Below are 19,666 nucleotides of genomic sequence, written 5' to 3' on the forward strand. Positions count from 1 at the left end.
TAATGCCATATATAGTATTGTATCCTGCCCTTTTCACTTAACATAAAATTGTGAGAATTTTCCGGTGTCATCAGATGTTCTTGAAACAACCTTTAGTGCCTGCACAGTAGTTCATGGAATGCACATTATTTAATTATTATCCTGTTACTAGACAATCAAATTACATTCAGTTTTTTCCTACTGTAACACTGTGATGGGGATCCTTGTTAAACACACTTTTGAGTCTTTCTCTGACTTCATGGGATAACTGGATTGAAGGGTATGATTTTCAAGGTTCTTGTTATACAAGGCCAAATGGCTTCCAGGAGCGTTGTACCAACTCCTATCCGCAGATGGGCAGCTTTAAAGAAATTACCCAGTGCCTGTGCAGTATGTTACGTACCGTCATCATCAGTACATAAACGTTGAATGAATTTGTCGTCTAATGACAGTCCTACAACACATGGGACTCATTTAAATGAAGAGATTACTATTTTTTAAAAAAAGAGTGCATGTACCAAGACACGTTCTTGACTCACACCCCAACTTCCTCCTGGAATCTCCTTTTCCTGTTTTCACAGTTGGCAATCTGACAGCTCATACCTCCTATGAGATTTCTGCCTGGGCCAAGACTGACTTGGGGGATAGCCCTCTGGCATTTGAGCATGTCGTGACCAGAGGGGTTCGCCCACCTGCACCTAGCCTCAAGGCCAAAGCCATCAACCAGACTGCAGTGGAATGTACCTGGACCGGCCCCCGGAATGTGGTGAGTCAGCCAGAATGACCGTCACAAAGTGAGGGTGGACTGTCCCCTAATGCTACGCCACCACACAACTCCAGGGCTTTCCTCTCTTTTGCAAATGTTCCAGTGCCCCTGCTGCTCTTGGATATAGGCCTTTCTTTTTCCTTTGTTTTCATATGTGCATTATGATTCACTATGATCAGATCTGTGCTCCTTTTTGAGTCTACTGTTTTACTTTCCACTCCTCCCCAGTGTGTCCCCTTTGCTTTTAGATCGACTGTCCCAAGGCTCTTGGCACATTTGTCCCCCTCTTGCCTCTGTACTTGGCTTATGCCCTTTCTCCTCTTTGGTGTCCTTCCCTCCTCTTGCTATGCAAGAAAATCCTCCCTTCTATAGTTGATCTCTCTCCTTATGAACTCCTAATATATTTATAGTTGCTTCCATATAGCATGATATTTCATTAAATACAGCTTTACCCTATGTGATAATTTTTGTCTGTTACTCTTACCTTCCTAACTAGTTTGTAAGTTCCTTGAAGGGAAGGATTGTTTTCTGGATTTTCTTAATGGAAAGGCATACAGAAGTAAATTTATAATAAGAAATCAGTAAATCCTTAGTGACGAGTGGAGGAACTAGCCTAGGTCTGGTCTTCTGAGGATATCTTCAGTGTGCATTTGGCACAGGGCTGATTCATAGCGAAATAACCAAAGTTTGCAAGTAATGTCTGTAAAATCAGGGAAGAAGATATTCCTTTCATTGGTTCTGTGGGTAAATATTCCCATTTTGCCAGCGAGGAAACTAAGGCTCAGTGAGGCGAAGTAACTTGCCAGAGTTAAAGTTCTCACAAGCAGTAGACTGAGTTTCAGCTCAGGTCTGGCTAATTTAACAGCCTCTGCTCTTTTGTGTGTCCCAGCACTGATGCTGAGGCGGGGACAGTGATGAGAAGCCCTGACCCATCCCCGGAGCTCTCTTTTACCTGGAAGTTGAGTCTACTCCTAAAGAACCCTTTCTTTCCATTTATATACCTGGCAGTACATGACCGCTTCATCACCCCAAACTATCTGTCCAGAGTAGGGCAATTGCACAGAACACTGAAGCCTGACTTGATTTAGGGTCTCTAATTGTGCAGGAAGTTGGAGGAGGCTTCCTGCACCTCATCTCAGCTCAGGCACTGGTCACACTAAAGGTGGCTTTCAGAGGTGAGAGCGCAAATGAGACCACTTGTAGGAAGCTCTCTGCTTCTGCCCCTCTTTAGTTCACTGAGGACCCTGGCAGCTCTCATGATTTTCCTGTCTACTGTGAGAAGTGCCATTGTCACTGTGCATGTGGAGAACCTCTCATCCCTTGGCTCCCGTGGCTCTGTGGACCCCTTTCCTCTCCAGAGACACCCCATCCCGGCCGGTCACCAGCCTTGTCCTCGGTGATGTCATCCTACCTCTGTACTCTAAGCCCCCACTTGGCCTACTCCCACCTTATGCTTTGCAGCTCCACTTGCATTTGCTTTGGGACCCCTTTGAGTCCCTCAGCGCTTCTCTTTCCTACATCCTCCCAGGCGATCACCCACTTCGGGGCTTCCCTTCCTGTTTCTCTGTGCTCTCCCGTCTGTCTGTCCTTTTTCAGCTGTCAACAAAAAGAGTCAAACTCTGTAAAATATATGAAAAGATTTATTCTGAGCCAAATAGGAGTGACCATGGCCCATGACACAGCCCTCAGGAGGTCCTGAGAACATGTGCCCAAGCTGGCCGGGATGCAGCTTGCTTTTACACATTTTAGGGAGGCATGAGACATCAGTCAAATACATTTAGGAAATACACTGGTTTGGTCCAGAAAGGCAGGACAACTCAAAGTGGGCATGGGGAAGGGGGGTTTCCAGGCTATAGGTAAATTTAAACATTTTCTGGTTGTCAATTGGTTGAGTTTGTCTAAAGACCTGAGATTGATAGAAAGGAGATATTCAGGTCAAGATAAAAGATTGTGGAGACCAAGGTTCTTTTGATGTCTTTTAGTGGCTGCCCTTAGGGGAAATAGATGACAAATGTTTCCTATCCAGATCTTTAAAAGGTGCAAGACTTTTAGCTAATGTCTTTAGGATTGGGAGGGCCTAGAAGAAAATGATCTAGCTATGTTAATAGAGATTCTTTACAGATGCGAAGTTTCCCCCACAAAGGACAGCTTTTCAGGGCCATTTCAAGATATGACAAATAAACATGTTTTGGGGTAAAATATTTTGATTTTCTTCTTTGTCTCATAATGTTATGCCAGAGTCAAGTGGAAAGTAAGTCACGATATATAGGATTAAATAAAACCCATCTGATGAGAATTTATGGTTTGTAGGACATGACTCCCCAGACCACTTAGATAGGAATTTGGGCAAGATTTAAAAAATCAGAGCTTAGTCCTCACAGCTGCTGAGCAGTGTTGGAGAAAGTCACCCTGTTGCCTGGGACTTGGAAATCCCTTTGTGGATCCCCGCTCAGTTCCTGCTCATGCCATGGATCCAGCAGCCCCTACAGTTCTCATCAAGCCCCTGTCTTACATGTGCACATAACTCTTGGAGAAAATTCTCTTTGATTGTGCCTTACAAAGAAAGCTTCCTCAGCTTCCACCCTCCAGTTATAAACTCCCTTGGCTTCCACTTTCTGCTGTAAGCTTCATCCCATTCCCACTTCCCTGCTTGAAACTCTCTCAGTTTCCAACATTTACCAGTTAGGACTAAGCAGTGATGCATAGAGCAGAGGAAGTGACAGTAACAGTGGCTTTGAACAGTTTATTTCCTCTTGTAATTAAAAGAAGTTTAGAGTTGAGTGGTGCAGGGCTTCTGTCGTGGCAGCACTATTTGATCGGGCACCCGAGCCCTGTCATCTCCAGCCTGTGGCATGCGTCTTCAAGCCCACCTCATGGTGCAAGAGGCCTCCTGGGGCTGCAGTCATGATCTGTATTCCAGGCGGCCGGAGGGCAGGAAGAAGGGCTCCTCCCTCTGTTGTAATGAGCCCTCCTAAAGCTTTCTGTGTGACACTTCTGCATCTCAGTGGCTGGAAGCTCCTTGTCTAGCCTCTCCTAGCTTAGGGAGGTGTGCAGTGTAGACTTTTTCCAGGCAGCAGTTCTCAATCAGAACGAGAGTTCTGAGGAAGAAAGGGAGGATGGGTACCTGCTGGACAGCCAGCCGTGTCTGCCCTCCTTCCCTCCCTCCACATACTTCCTGGGGTGTTCGCATCCACTGTGCAAGCTCTCATGGCTTTCCTTCCCACTCAGTACATCCCCTTGGAGCCCACGTCTGTGCTGCCAATGGTAGAATGACACCCCCTCTTTCATAGCCCCCCCGTTCCCTGGCTCATCATGTGGGTTTCTGGTGTAGCATCTAACACTCTATGTTTGCCACTTGTTATTTATAATTATGTATGTTTTTCTTCTCTGCCCGCCTCTCCTCCAGAAGGAGCTCTTTGAGGACAGAGACCACATCATATTTATTTTTGTAGCTCTACATGCAGTGCCTGGCCCAAGTGCCTTCTCTGTAAATGCTGTAAATGTAATAAATGTTGAATGAAGACTTCTCTGTGAGCTCTTTTGAAGCAGTTCCAGGGTCTTAAATTGGGAACTTCAAGGAAATGAGATCATCGGCCCATGAGCTGATGTCCTCTTCCATTCTCTGCTTTTACCAGGTTTATGGTATTTTCTATGCCACGTCCTTTCTTGACCTCTATCGCAACCCAAAGAGCTTGACTACTTCACTCCACAACAAGACGGTCATTGTCAGTAAGGATGAGCAGTATTTGTTTCTGGTAAGTTTCCCGTACTATTTCAGTTTTTTAAGGGATGTCTTAAGTCCTGGGCTTTAGTCTCAACCCAGGACCTGGGGAGCTCGCATACCTGGACTCCAGGATCGATGTGTGTGACGAGAGGCAGCTTCCTCTTCTTCATAAGCATCATCAGGTTCTTGCTTGAAATACAGAATGAACGGCCACTTTCACCAACTGCAGCTCCGTTATGGAGGATTGATAACTTGGCAGATGATCACATGTATAGATAAATCAAAAACTTTTATCAGGTTCCACTTCTAGGAATTTAGCCTACCTACTTTTATGTGTGTGCCAAGATATATGGAGAAAGATACTTGGTACGTTATTATTACTTATGATAGCAAAAGATGTGAAGCAACATAAATGTCTATGAAGAGAGGACTGGTTAAACATATTATGGTTTATTCATGCAATGGAATACAGGGCAGCCATTCATAAGAAGTATGACAACTCTAAATGTACTGATAGGGAAAAATCTCTAAGCTATATATTATTACATGAAAGAAGCCAAGAGCATAATATGTGTGCCATTTTCTCAGTTGTATAAAAAATATTTGAGGAAGATAGGCTTCATATACACATGCATATATGTGTAAGGATACATGTACATACATATCCGTACTTATATATGCATAGGGCATTTCTGGAAGGAAGCACAAAAACTCTTATCACTGGTACCTCTTAGAAAATGATTTGGGGTAGGTGGGAAATTATTTTATATTTTATGTTCTTTTGTACTAACTGAATTTTAATTGTTGTCATTATTTTGTTGAAAAAATACTTTAATGAAGATTGCATAAGGCCATGATATATTTTTTTCCTACGTGTGTCCTTGGGCTTTAGGTCCGGGTAGTGGTACCCTACCAGGGGCCGTCCTCTGACTACGTTGTAGTGAAGATGATCCCGGACAGCAGGCTTCCACCCCGTCGCCTGCATGTGGTTCATATGGGCAAAACCTCTGTGGTCATCAAGTGGGAATCACCGTATGACTCTCCTGACCAGGACTTGGTGAGTGGGCTGGGCTTCTAGGCCTCTTTGTTTATTCTTGGCATGGTTAGGATGGGGTGGGATGGAAGGGGGTCCTCTAATGGGGCAAGAAACACAGGCCTGGCTTCTGGCGCTCAGCAGGAGGTCTCTCTCCCATTTCTATCTGATCAAAGATGGGGTTCATATAGGGACCTCTTCTTAGTTGGCACTTCTCCATTATTCCTAGCTGCCATTTTGGTTTGTCCCTCTTTCTTCTCCGCTGCTCATATTTCCTTCCCTGACCCTCTCACACAGGGATTAGCAAACAAAGGACTGCAGGCCAAACACAGTCCATTGCCTATTTTTTTAAATAAAGTTTTATTGGAACCAAGTCATGCCTATTTGTTTATATATTATATCTGACCACTTTCGTGCAATGATCAGCAGAGTTGTTGTGGTGGAGACTATCTGGTCCTCAACGCCTACAGTATTACTGTCTGTGGACCCTTACAAAAAGTTTCTGATCCCTCTTTAAAAGGAACATTGATCCTAAACAAAACAAAAAAACTGCCATTTTTTCCTTGCTCTGGGCTGCTCTTCCCTCTCTCCTCTCTCCATTCCCCTTCATCCAGCGGTGGTTGGTTTAAAATGCTTGGTTGCTAATACTCCTCTCAACTCTCCACTTCCTTCTCATGATTGAATTTCCTGTGCTTACTATATGCCCTGTTATTTTCCCCTTGCCTCCCTATACCTAGAAGCAGCCTGGGAGAAACTAAGTAGAGCCTTGCCCTTTAGAGCCAGGATTGAACACTTTGGTTCATTCTCTCTCCAACAACATCCATGAACTATTGCAGTGGTGGAGATGTGGAAGTTGAGTACTGAGTTTGGATGTGCTTGCTTGTTCCAACCTACTTGCTGATGTCATGATAAATGTGGCCTTCCCTAGAGGGTTAAAAAAAATTTTAATTGATAACTCTATGTGCAATTCTATGAGTGAATAGTTATTTTAAGATTGGATCTGGTCACTCCAAAGGCCTTCCAAAGAATGGAGTCGGATTTCGGGACTCAAATTATTGTTGCTGTGGGTCCCAGCTATTAATACACTGCATTGTCCGCCATTGAACTACAAAGAGTGAAAAATGTCAACTTTCTGATTATCATTCACATGTTCTTTTTTGGTCCTAGTTGTATGCAATTGCAGTTAAAGATCTAATAAGAAAGACTGACAGGAGCTACAAAGTAAAATCCCGTAATAGTACTGTGGAATACACCCTTAACAAGTTGGAACCTGGCGGGAAATACCACATCATTGTCCAACTGGGGAACATGAGCAAAGATTCCAGCATAAAAATTACCACAGGTAAGCAGGAGAGAGGTTAGAGGTCTTCTCACACAGCCTGCCCTCAGTGCTGTGCCGCTAGACCTGCAGAGACAGACTTTTCATTAGGCGTTTCACAGGGAGTGCAAACGCTGCCCTTCAATATCCCTACCGGGGCAGCGTAGCGCAGAGGCTCCAGGGTCTGGGCCGTGGCGTGGTGGCCAGGGCACGGTGGGCTGGGGGAGTGGCTATCGTTTTCTGTATTTTCTAAGTCTTTTTAACTCCCGTCGCTTGTTTTGATATTACTAAAGGAAAAGAGGAGGGATGCCCAAGAGAGGAAATAAAACTGAATAGTTACCACTAAGACCGAGTGCTGTATCTGAGAATCTGGATGACAGTTCTCAGTGGTCCATTGTGGCAATCTGACATGTTGAAATGGAGGGAGACCCACAGCCGGGCAGTAGATTAAAGGTCTGTCAGGCTCAAGTTCAGAGAGCTGGTAGCAAGCTCAGTTGCTCAGACAGCAGCAGGTATTATTGGGAGTTTTGATATTGGGTAATGGAGGCCCAGCCCCATTTATGCTGGTGGTGTGCAGTGGGCCCGGGCCATGTGCCATTGTCACTCCAGTGTCCTGTCTTCAGATGGAACTCCTTATCCCATCCCATTCCTTCCTCACCACCCTTCTACCCCACCCCATTTGTTTTTGTACACCCTTGGTTACAAGGGCTATTAAGTACTGTCCAAATTTCTTGGCTAAAGATGTTATAACAACAATAAAAGAGATGCCAATTAAAGAATATCTACCATGTGCTAGGTTCTGTACTCAGCTAAAGATGTTATAACAACAATAAAAGAGATGCCAATTAAAGACTATCTACCATGTGCTAGGTTCTGTACTCAGCAATCTATGTGTTTAATTTTTTCTGTAGCCCAGCCCTCCAAGGCTAGCATTATTTAATCTCTCTTTGACAGACAAGAAAATGGAGTTTCAAATGTATATCCACTAACCGCATCCCATCTCATCTTTAATTTTCAGTTTCGTTGTCAGCACCTGATGCCTTAAAAATCATAACAGAAAATGACCATGTTCTTCTGTTTTGGAAAAGCCTGGCTTTAAAGGAAAAGCATTTTAATGAAAGCAGGGTAAGTTCCTCCCTCATTCTCAATGACTTTGGAAATTTAATTGAAATGCTGTTTCAGAGATGAGCTCGTTAACAGCATGCTGGCATAGATAGTGTAAAAAAAAAAAAAGAAAGAGAAAGAATAGGACGTGGACATGAACTTGAGAATTAAAGGACCATTTTCAGTGGGATTGCTAATTAGCAAAATGTTTATACTGCCCATTAAAGATGAGAATCTCTGCACTAAGCACTTTTCAATCCTGACTTGTCTTCCCCTGAAGAAAGACAAATGGGCTGGAGGCCATGCTGTGCTTCCCGCAGAAGCTGCAGCTGGGCTGGGGCTCAGGGTGTTAAACCAGGAGCCCCGCCTATTCCACACTTGCTGAGGGCGGGACTGTGGCTTCAGTACCAGGAGTTGAGCTGCACTCTCAGCCTGGCATCTCAGCACTCTCTTCCCAGATAAATTACAGGGAGCAGGAGGTACTTGAAGATACTGTGCTGACTTATGAAGAACACCTTGGTTTTGCTATTGGTAGGCCAATGTGGTATTCACAGCAAAAGACAGGGGAAGGGGAGTGAGACCTGGGAGTAGATTTACCACCCAAGGGTGGACAGATTCTTGAGTAAAGCTGGGTTGGCCCCAGTGACAGCAAAGCCTTTGCTAAACAGGAATGTGATGAATCAACTATGGCTACCTGGAGATGCAGCATAGGCAAAGAGCCATGGGTTCTAAATAGTCACTGTGCAATGCCAAAGCAAAGTGAAATTAAAATTGGAAAATTCTCACCACACACTCTGTGAGAATTCTCATAACTCTTGTAACTATGACATCTAAATGGCTAATATCCTTAAATATAAGGAAAGCTTTCAAGTAAATTCAAAATGGAAATATTCTAATTTTGAAGAAGGTACATGTAACAAAGCGGAAAATTCCAGCAGCAGTAAGCAAAAGGAGAAAAGTTCAACCTCACCAGTAATCTAAATAACAAAGAGGTAGCCCTCTCATGTTAAATTGGTAAAGATTTGCAGGGAAGAGTATAACCGGTATGAATAATAGTTGGGGAAGTAAACATTCTAGGAATATAAATTGGTTCAAACTCAAGTAAGGCTCTTGGGTAATATCTATCAAAAATGTTAAAAGTGTTCACACCCATTGATCCAGCAGCTGTAGGATTTACTCTAAAGAAACAATGTGCATGAAGAATTTATGTATAGTATTTATGACAGCAAGAAAGAGGAAACAGCCAAGATGCCGAACAGAAGAGGATGAGTTAAATAATGTATGGGTGGTTGATGTTGTGTAATCTAAATTATTTTCTTTATAACCTTATGTATTTTACAAATGATCGACACCAGATATATATTAGGTGGAAGGTAATAACGCTGGCTTATAGGAAAGAATGTGGGGATGAGATTCCGGGCAGGTATTGGGAATCTCAGTTCAGCAGCCAGTTGCCATTAGGGGATCCTTCCTGGGTGGCTGGAGCCCAGCTCTTAGGTTAAGATTCTAGGTTAGTATTGCGTTCCTAGCGGAGGGTCTGGCATAGGCATAGTGTATCCTTCTTCCCTTCCCCTGACAGGGAGTTCAAAGAATTATATTAGTCCGTTTCCACAGTGCTAATAAAGACATCCCCGAGCCTGGGTAATTTATAAAGGAAAGAGGTTTAATTGACTCACAGTTCCACATGGCTGCAGAGGCCTCTCCATCATGGTGGAAGGCAAAGAGGAGCAAAGCCACATCTTACATGGCGGCAGACCAAGAGAGAATGAGAGTCAAGTGAAAGGGGAAACTTCTTAGAAAACCATCAGATCTTGTGAGACTATTCACTACCATGAGAACAGTAGAGGGGAAACCGCACCCATGGTCCAGTTATCTCTCACCAGGTCCCTCCCACAACACGGGAGAATTATGGGAGCTAGAATTCAAGATGAGATTTGGGTGAGGACACAGCCAAACCACATCAAGAATAGATAGGTCAGTGGTATTAGGATCAAGAGACTGTGATTATGCAAGGGGGCCCAGTACGTGGCTAGAGAAAAGTGATGGAGTCTTTTCAGGGGGATGGTGGAGAGTGTCAGTAGCTTTGACACTGGAATAGTTGGGGATCAGCAGAGAAGTCAGGTTGTCAGCGTTCATCCCAGCTAGCATCCTGGGCCAGGGCTGTCCCCAGGGTGACTTTTCCCAGCACCAGAGTCCAGGGCTCTAACTAGGAAGACATTTCATCCTCTCCTCCAGTGAACAGGGGCCTGAGCCGGCTGCAGTGCTTCTTATTTCAAGGCCAGGTTGTTGGGGGGCTGAGATAGGCTCAGAAGGAGCTAGAAAGCAGGGAGACAGGAAGTGAGCCGACAAGGTCATTCCTACATACTGTTCTGGGGACAAATGTCCTGTCTTTTCTAATTGCAAGTTCCCCTTTCTCACCCCATTGCTGGAGTCCACTGCGACCTGGATTTATTATTAGTCAAATTCCATTATGGCAAACTGTTCAGATTCTTGGTAGCATTTAATATTGCTTGAGACAGGCAGACTGCTGAGCAAATCTCTGAGTGTGGCTTTGTTAAAATGACTTTCCTGAGGGCCACAGTTCACATTTCCACAATATAGCTTGTAGGGGGAGGGTGTGGTAGTTATTTGAGATATTGGAGATGAGCAAATTTTCATTTTCTGAATCCAGTATCTCAGTGGTAATGTAAAAAGAACAAGGAGAAACCCAGGGCGCTTTCGCATTTGTAGCAACCCGCAGTGAGGAGCTCACACAAAGCTAGAACCAGTAATAGAGGCTGTCAGTTTCCATATTCAACTTCCTGAGCAATCTCTTGTGTTTGTTTTCAGGGCTATGAGATACACATGTTTGATAGTGCCATGAATATCACAGCTTACCTTGGGAATACTACTGACAATTTCTTTAAAATTTCCAACCTGAAGATGGGTCATAATTACACGTTCACTGTCCAAGCAAGATGCCTTTTTGGCAGCCAGATCTGTGGGGAGCCTGCCATCCTGCTGTACGATGAGCTGGGGTCTGGTGAGTTGCGGTTGCTGCCCGTTTCTGTCTCCAATTCTGGGGAAATAGCAAGAATGTCGTATGGTTTGATGACCATGTGTCTTTCTAAAACACATTGAAGATATTCTCGCTTAAAAGAAAATCACTTATATATCAGTTTGGTCAAGTAGTGATATATTTAACAAATACTTCCTGAGCTGGACATGGTACAGGAAGCTGAGATTACAGGGGGACCGGATTCTGAACATAAAGTGCAAGAAAGGCAAGGCTTTGTTTAAAAAGGGAAACTCTAGGTTCACAAAAGTTTCGTTTGTTTTTTGTGGGACTTCTCAGCACCTCTAACATGCTAAAATATCCTGTGGGTCTCCAAGCCAGTAGATCATCTCCTTGTCATGGATTTTACATGTAAAATCATATAACTGATTTTACAGTGCACACCTCTGCCCCGCCCCGTCTTCATCTTAGCTCTCAGCATAAGCTTAGGACTGGAATTTGTCCTGGGATCTCTGTCTTATGTCTTATGCTGGGCCATGCTAGTGATGGAAGAGAGGACCCTTCCGTTCATACAGAAAGTCTGCTTACATTATAGTAGTTTGGCCAGGATTTCAATAAATGTTTTGCCACTGGTCTTTTTTAGTTCCATTTACTCTCAGCCAAGAACTAACCAGTGCTCAAGCCAAAATCTTGTGTTAGAGTTGTTAAATGTTCCGTCTCATAGTGTTTCTCAGGGTGAGATCTCGTGCAATATTTATCCTTGGCACCCCCCACTAAGAGAGGGAAACACTGCCTGCCACTTCCCTTGGGAGAATCATAACATATTAGAGGTTCTAAGAAGGTCCTACAAAAACCAGCCCAACTCTTGTTGACCTAGTATTTCCTCAATAGAGCCCCATTTTTAGGCAAAACTAATTGGCAACCTGTGAAATATGCTTTGGGAAAAATTCCTGTGCAGACCCCTCCTGGCCACCTTTATGGAACCGAGGTTGTCAGGCAGAAGGGCTCTTGGCCCACATCTTGCCCCTTCATGTTCACCTTCCCCTTGGAAGTGGGGTGGGGGAGGGAGGGCGCTCGTTCCTGGAGCTCCCAGCCTCCATTGTGCCAACTTCCTCTTCACTGCTCCAGCCGAGCACACCCCCTTCATTAACCACTGCACAGTTGGAATAGGTTGGAACATATTAAATAAGATGTTGCTAGAGTTTTTTTTTTTGGCAAGGAAATAATGAAAGAAATGTAAATACAGACACGAATATTGAATTGTTAGATTAGGCTTGCAAGAAACGATTGTTCTCTGGCCCATCTGATGAATACCCTGTCAGGGTGAATGCTGGGGAGCGACAGAGCTTTCTAGTGAAGCAGAGACCTGGCCTGTGCCACCTGTCCCGACACCAGGGAGCAATCCCTCGAGCCTGTTGAGGCTCCTCATGGAGACCTAGACTGAGGGAAGTCCAGTCTGTTTCCTTTGCCAAAAACTGATTCCTAGGTTTCATTTTCAAGTTCAGACTTTCCCTGGGATTTTTAACATGAAAAGTCTACCGTTTTCAAGGAGACTGGCCCCTACCCCAGCAGGATGGGACGTGGGGCATGGCTTTGCCCTAGAGCCCTGGTGGTACAAATCTATTAGTGAATCATCACAGAGCCAGTTTGTTTAAGTCAATAGGAAGGGGCTATCTTTGTTAGGTTATAAATGCCGAAACGGCTTTGCAAAGAGCTTTAAAAAATGTTAAATGTCTATGGAAAATTGTTTTTCTCCCCCACTCTCTTTTTCACTTAAGTGAAAAACCTTATAAAACTTCATGAGCTGTTAAGTCTGTATTGTGGTGTAGGAATCTCGTTTGTATCACTTAATGGAGCTTCAGGTAATTGCAGTTCAGAGTGACTTTGGTGCCAAGTAGGGGGAAATAATTGCAATCTCGTTAATTAGTGGTCTGATTTCACATCCTCTTATGTAAGGCAAGCAAGTGGTCTTAAGTAATAATGCTAATGAAATCAATGTTGATACCCCAACAAAGGTCTCCCTTCCAAGAGATTATCTAAATAACCAACAAGGCAGTGATTAGGAGTCTAATGTAATTACCGTATTTGCATGCACAAGGCCCTTGGTCTATCAGCTCATGGCAAGTATTCGGGAAGCACACGCAGAAACGTCTCACACCAGACAGGCAGTTTGCGTAGCTGTGGCGATCGCCCAGCTTTTTTTGGGGGGTGGGGCCTTGAGGAGTCATCTGGTCTGCTCTCCTGCCCTCAGGTGGGCTTATTGGTGGGAACTTTGCCTTGGCAGGTGCAGATGCATCCGCAACACAGGCTGCCAGATCTACGGATGTTGCTGCTGTGGTGGTGCCCATCTTATTCCTGATACTGCTGAGCCTGGGGGTGGGGTTTGCCATCCTGTACACGAAGCACCGGAGGCTGCAGAGCAGCTTCACCGCCTTTGCCAACAGCCACTACAGCTCCAGGCTGGGGTCCGCAATCTTCTCCTCTGGGGATGACCTGGGTAAGTGGGGCAGGGAGAATCGGTTCTTCCTCCCAGGGCTGACCGCCCCCACAGCCGTGACTTGATTAGGAAGCACCCACCTTCAGCTCCTCTTTTGACACTAGAGGAGCTCTTCATCAGCCAGCGATTTGATTCCATGAGTTTTGGTTAAACCATTCAGAGCCCTTACTTTTTAACTTTTAAGTTAATTAAATTAAAATGTTGTATTCTCTTTGATTGTGTAGTTCTGGCCTGAAACAGGGAGCTTGCCCCAGGCCTTGAGACTCCCAAAGTATCGGAAAATCCTCAAGAATATCTGACTGCTGTCTCATCCTTCACTGCCCTGGAGGTCTGACGTCTCTGGAGATCCTAACTCGAGATAAAAAATAATGCTTTCCCAATCAGCTTCTATCAAAGGAGACGCTTTCCATCTTGCTGTTTCTCTTTCTGGTTGCTAGTGTAACCTCACCAGCCATTCTTTTATGTACCTTAACACAGTGGTCCCCAACCTTTTTTGCACCAGGGACCAGTTTTGTGGAAGATAATTTTTTTCGCTGGACCAGCGGTGGAGGGGGAAGGGTTGGGGATGATTTCAGGATGAGACTGTTCCACCTCAGATCAGCAGGCATTGGATTCTCATAGGGAGCGCTCAGCCTGGATGCCTTGCACGCTCAGTTCACGATAGGGTTTGCGCTCCTGTGAGAATCTACTGCCGCCCTGATCTGACAGGAGGAGAGGCTCAGGCTGTGATGCTCTGGCTCGCCACTCATCACCTGCTGTGTGGCCCCCCGTTCCTAACAGGCCAGGTGCTGGTACTGGTGGCCCTCGGCCTGGGCACTGGGGACCCCTGTCTTAACACATAGCAAGGGAAAAAGTAAGAAATTTCCCGTTTTGAAATCTTTGCACAATGAAAACCCTAAATGCTAATAGAGATAGTATGATAGTAATATAATAAAGTGGGTGTGTTACGAGGCTTCCCCAAACTTAGACTAATGACTGTGAATGTACAAGTTTATTTTTTTCTGTAAACTAGTTATAATTATTTATCTATGTTTTTAAAGACATTTGTATATTCCCCTTCACTGATCGTATGATGTTAGCTCTGTTCCCTTTCCTTGTCAGTTTCCTTTCTTGCCTAAGCCAGTACCTGGGTGCCTTGTGTGAATGGGGTGGCTTCTTTGCTTCTGCTGTTGGAGGCAAAAGGAGTGGACCTGTCATCGTGCCCTGCGATAATCACTGAGTGTCGGTCCACACTTGGTTACACAGGATTATACCGGGGGTCACAAGGGGACAGCCGTTAGTCTGGGAAGCTGTCCTCAAAATGCTTAAACTCCTCTAAGATCCTTTTCCTCAGAGCAGTTTGGGTTCAGAAGAGAAAGCAGACACTGAAGTTCACTGTGCTAGTGTAGGGTATAGATAACTCAAACTGGGGAACCCAAACTACCCACTTAGCTTTTGAGTAGGTAATAAGAGTCTTCTCCTGAGAAGCTTTGTTTTCTTAATTTGGCTAAGTTCAAACGACCATTAAAATAAATGTGAGGATCCATCGATGGGTAGAAGGTGGCCAGGAGGGACAGTGGGAAGCCGGGTTGGTTTCACAACTGATTATGGTGCCTGCCTGGCTATGGCGTTGACCTTCTCAGCTAGAGGGTTGTGGTAGGGTTGAGGGGTGGGTAGAGTGGTGGGATGTGGGGTCAGGTTAAAGTGTGTTGGAACTCACCAAGGCCTGACTGTTTTGTCTCTAGGGGAAGATGATGAAGATGCTCCTATGATAACTGGATTTTCAGATGACGTCCCCATGGTGATAGCCTGAAAGAGCTTTCCTCACTAGAAACCAAATGGTGTAAATATTTTATTTGATAAAGATAGTTGATGGTTTATTTTAAAAGATGCACTTTGAGTTGCAATATGTTATTTTTATATGGGCCAAAAACAAAAAACAAAAAAAAAAAGGAAAGAAAGGAATGAATAAACTTTGTAGTAATCAACTGTGAACTTGAAACCAGGTTGACTTTAGTAACCAAATTGCTTTGATTTGACATTAATGTAGTCTTACAGGGCTGTGCTTGCTGGGCATGCTTTTAAGTCTGTGAGATAATTTCGGTTCAGTAAATTGGCCAATCTTTTTATTTTTCTAAGACACAGAAATGTATTTAATAAAAACCTCGAGAGAGTGATGGGTGGAACCCCTTCTCCTTGAAAGTGTGTGCAGATATTCCATTTTGTTTGGATATAGTTTGTAGGAAAGCGTGTGGGTGTATTATGGGGGAAGGTTTCTTTATGTTATTTTGTTAATTTATTGGGACTCTGTGTAAGGCCAGGCTTTAGTGGTCATTAGACACCACATGTGTTATGAGCCCCTTACCCATAGGGTTGGGGGTGGGAAGAGAAGCATTTTTTTCTTGCCATTCCGGAAGCAATCCATTTTTATTCACTTGTGTGTCATGTAATGGTCTTTGGCAGGAGAGAGCACTGAGTCATTGCTGGAGTTGAGTTCAACAGAGCTGCAGCTTGGGAAGCCCTGTAAGCCCTCAGCTTCCTCTCTTATATTAATTGATGGAGTTTTACTGTATGTGCCTCTGTACAAGATGTAGCTTTGAGAGCTACAAAATGATAACACTGCTTTATTACACACTGGTTTCATTGTCATTGCAAAAACTTACCCTGGTTGTGGGGGAGAATTCTAGATCTGTGCCATGATCCATACACTGGCTAATAGAGTACATCATTTTTCCATTTTCCATTTTTTGTTTTTACTTACTACTGAAGGATCTCAAATGTAAAATTATGTATTTGGTTTGAGATGGCCACTTATTGTCCTTGAAAATCCATAATGATATATGCAGTCATTTTGAATTGGGTCAGTGCCTTCTCTTTTTTTTTTTCTCTTCTTCCATCTCCCTCACCCATGCCCCCACCCAATCTAAAGAGAGTGCTGTACACTCTCATAGAGATAGAGAAGATCTAAAAAGTTGAGACTACTCAATCCAGTTAACAACAGCAGGAGCACTAGAGTTTGTTCATTTATTCTCTCTGTAAAACAAGCTGTGCTTTTTTTCTTCTGCCTTTAAAATGCCACCCCTGTATTCAAACCATGGCCACTTGATAGTTATGTAGAATCCATCATAGGCCGATGCCAACCCTTTAGATTTAGTGTTGTAGGCACCAATGTCTAGCATCGTTGTGACTTGTACTGTATGATTCTCACTGAAGAATTTCCTTTCAGCCAAGAAGCAGTGAGGTCTGGGAATATTCCAAAGTCATGTCTTTGAATATGTGTCCTTGATATGCAAGCTTTGTAAAACCCCATCCCCCCTTAGGTGCGATGCATCACCTTCTCACAAGTGTTTAGTTTCTTTTAACTACAAGTATCATTCTTGGGTGATAATATAGTTTCATTCTACTTAGGGATTGTTTAGAAAACAAAGAGCCAATTAAATTTTTTAGTTTTTGAAATTTTTATTTATATATATACTTAGATGAGTATTTTAAGCTGTCGACCTTTAGTTTGCCATACGGGTAGGACTGTATTTCTTGTTAACAACTGGTGGTAATGATAAGCCTTCTTCTAGTGTATTTTCTCTTCTTTCCTGTCACTCTCCTTTTTTAAGTTTTTTTTTAAAAGACTGGAATTTTTTTGGCTTTATCTTGTCTTACCGTAGAGATTTGTTCAAAACTCTAAGCCCTACCACCTCCCCTTTAATAAGCTCTTTAAATAGTTGAATCATTAACAACCTGGTGGGAGGCAAGTCATTTAATTGAACCTCTAGGAAGTGTGTTTTCTTTTCTTTTTCTGCCAACTTTTTGGTGGCATTTGTAAAAGCTGATATAAAAGGCTCTGAGATGTTATTTTCAGTTATTCCATAGGCAAGCCTTTTTACAGAGCATATGTCTCCAGTTGGCAGCTTGAGATATTTTCGAGCATCCAGTTCTAGCTACCAGTGCCTCCCAATGCTTAGTGCACAGTACTGTAGACTGGCCATCACCCCTCTCCTTGGAAAATGCCACTGTGCTGTTTGAAAAAAAGCAGCCTTTTAGGGCTAGAGTATTTTATATAAACAGAAGAACTAAGTTCCTGAAGACTAAGCTAGATAGCTGCAGCTATAGGTAAATTGTATATTTTTATGAACTTTTGAAGCACACACTCCTGTTTCCCTCTGTGTAGCTTTGTGGGGATTTCATGTATATATGCTGTCTGAAAGAATCCAGAGGTTGGAGTGCCAATAGGAAATGAAAACAAATGCCTTGTACTATGGGCAGCCTTTGAAAGTGACCAGATAACTGTCTTCACTGGACCAATCGGAGTCCCTGCTTGCTTGTGAAGAAGGGGTTTTTGTACCTTGTTGGAGATGCCACCTCAGAAGTTCACACTGTGCAGGAAGAAGGTTTTATTCTCTCCTGGCATACATTAGAATGTCAGATGCTTGCATCCATGTGGACCACGATGGGCCTCTAAAAATTGGTGGGCAGGGGGTTTGCTTATGAGTTTTCTCTGGAAACCGATTTTACTCCTGGATGTATTGAATGCACCTTGAGCTTTATGAGATACGAGTCCACATGGATAAAATGTCAGAGAGTGGAGTTCTACAGAGGATTCCAGGAAGAGGCCATGTCTGTGCAGTCCTAGTTCCAGACAGGTGAGAAGCTCCAGGAACTACTGGCTACCTTGACAAGCTGGGTAAATAGTTATCATTCTGGGTAACTGGTTGAAACTCTGACTTTTGGACAAGTAATTCCTGGGGTTCAGTCTTTGGTAGCATCACCAGGGATATTTGGGTGGGACAGACAGGAGACACACAGCTGCCTGTTGTCTCCTGCGCATCATGTTTGGCCCACTAGATGAAGCTGTACTCAACAATTTAGGGAATGTAACCCTTCTTATAACTGGCCATTTTCAGGGGAAGCTTGGGAGAGCAGTAGTATGGTGAGCCCCTTACAGATGAGCACCCACTCCTCCTTGGCGAATGCTGCCTTCAGATGCTTACCAAGTGGTCATTGCATCTACTAAGATTACATTTCCAGTACACTTCCTTAGGGCAGAAACACCATCCTGTCAGGTTTGGTCAGTCCGTTCTCCATGAAGGGAGTCATGGTGAATTCCTGAAAATTTTCTTCCTTCTGCAGACAGTTGGATGAGTCCCTTAGAGAAGGCATCCAGAGACATAACCAAACTGAACATCACCCCATATTGATTTTAGGAATTGACTCTAAAACTCTGTGCAGAATCTTGTGTTGGGATTGTATCTTGACATTCTTGTTATGTTATTTTTCTTAACTGGAGTGTGTGCTGCCTTTCAGGTACAATTTTTGTGTAATAAAAGCCAGTGCATTAAGTTTATATAGACTACTTTCTATGCAAGACTGAGATATGGAATAGATAGCAAGAGATATGTACTGCTGGGTACACGGACAGTAAGTGTGTTTTCAGATGGAGTACCAGCACCGAAAATGGGTTGAGGGAGGATGGGTTGTATATATGTTTCTGCCCACTAATTTTGAGCAGCCATATTATGAATTAAATCATCACAGCCAAGTAATAACCCAAGAATGGTATTAGTTTCATGTGTAATAGCTCAAATGGAATAAGCATGAATGCTGGAGTGGACCATTATCCTCAAATATTCTATGTCACTTCTCATTTAAAGACTCTTGTTATGAACTATTAGAAACTTTAGGCAAAATCAAAAGTATCTGCGGCAAAATAAAGGCCTATTCTACTCTTATTTAAAGTGAAACACTGTATACTTGTTTCTCTCCAAAGTGAAATTAAGTATTTATAATTTCAATTGCCTCGATAAGTTTCCAAGTCACTGAAATCTGCTGAAGGTTTTACTATATTGTTGCACAATTTTAAGATAATTTTTGTCTCAATGTCAACTTTTTTCACTGAATAAAAATTTAACTGGGTCAAGAAAACACCTCTTTGAAAATCCACTGTCTCTGCGTGTCTCGAGTTGTTCTTTAGAGTGCAATAAAGATGGCTAACGCAGTCTCCAAACCCCATTTGATTGGTCTGTTTTAAAGGGATGTTTATTTCATAGATGAGAGAACACCAAGGCCTGGAATAATTTTGTTATTAACAAGCTGGTCTCAGATGGTGGATCCTTGAAGAACACGATGTCTTTGTGTTGGCTGAGGAGGGGGGAGATGTGGTGGCTGTTTTGAAGTAAACAGAATTATTCCATAGGGACGGTGACTAAAGTGGCTCCCTTAAATCTGTAAGTACATTTGCTAAGAGACAGTTTGCTAAGAAGGCAATTTTCAAATCTAA

At 43.4% G+C, this 19,666-nt stretch overlaps 1 protein-coding gene across 6 annotated transcripts in view; it reads left to right on the forward strand.

Annotated features, from left to right (window-relative positions):
• The window catches only part of SORL1 (sortilin related receptor 1), a 181,017-nt gene extending 161,692 nt beyond the window's left edge, over positions 1-19,325 (forward strand). For 5 of the 6 annotated variants that reach the window (XM_024255047.3, XM_054525270.1, XM_063728240.1 and 2 more), the window contains 8 exons: positions 561-745; positions 4,381-4,500; positions 5,362-5,526; positions 6,670-6,844; positions 7,839-7,945; positions 10,754-10,946; positions 13,204-13,416; positions 15,141-19,325. In XM_024255047.3, coding sequence (XP_024110815.2) covers positions 561-745; positions 4,381-4,500; positions 5,362-5,526; positions 6,670-6,844; positions 7,839-7,945; positions 10,754-10,946; positions 13,204-13,416; positions 15,141-15,208 — 1,226 coding nt within the window. In that variant the 3' untranslated portion in view covers positions 15,209-19,325. The remainder of the gene's footprint in view (positions 1-560; positions 746-4,380; positions 4,501-5,361; positions 5,527-6,669; positions 6,845-7,838; positions 7,946-10,753; positions 10,947-13,203; positions 13,417-15,140) is intronic. The other variant, XM_063728239.1, reaches the window with a different exon arrangement.
• The last annotated feature ends 341 nt before the right edge of the window (positions 19,326-19,666 follow it).

The sequence above is a fragment of the Pongo abelii genome, chromosome 9 (assembly GCF_028885655.2).
Source record: "Pongo abelii isolate AG06213 chromosome 9, NHGRI_mPonAbe1-v2.0_pri, whole genome shotgun sequence".
Classification (NCBI taxonomy): domain Eukaryota; kingdom Metazoa; phylum Chordata; class Mammalia; order Primates; family Hominidae; genus Pongo; species Pongo abelii.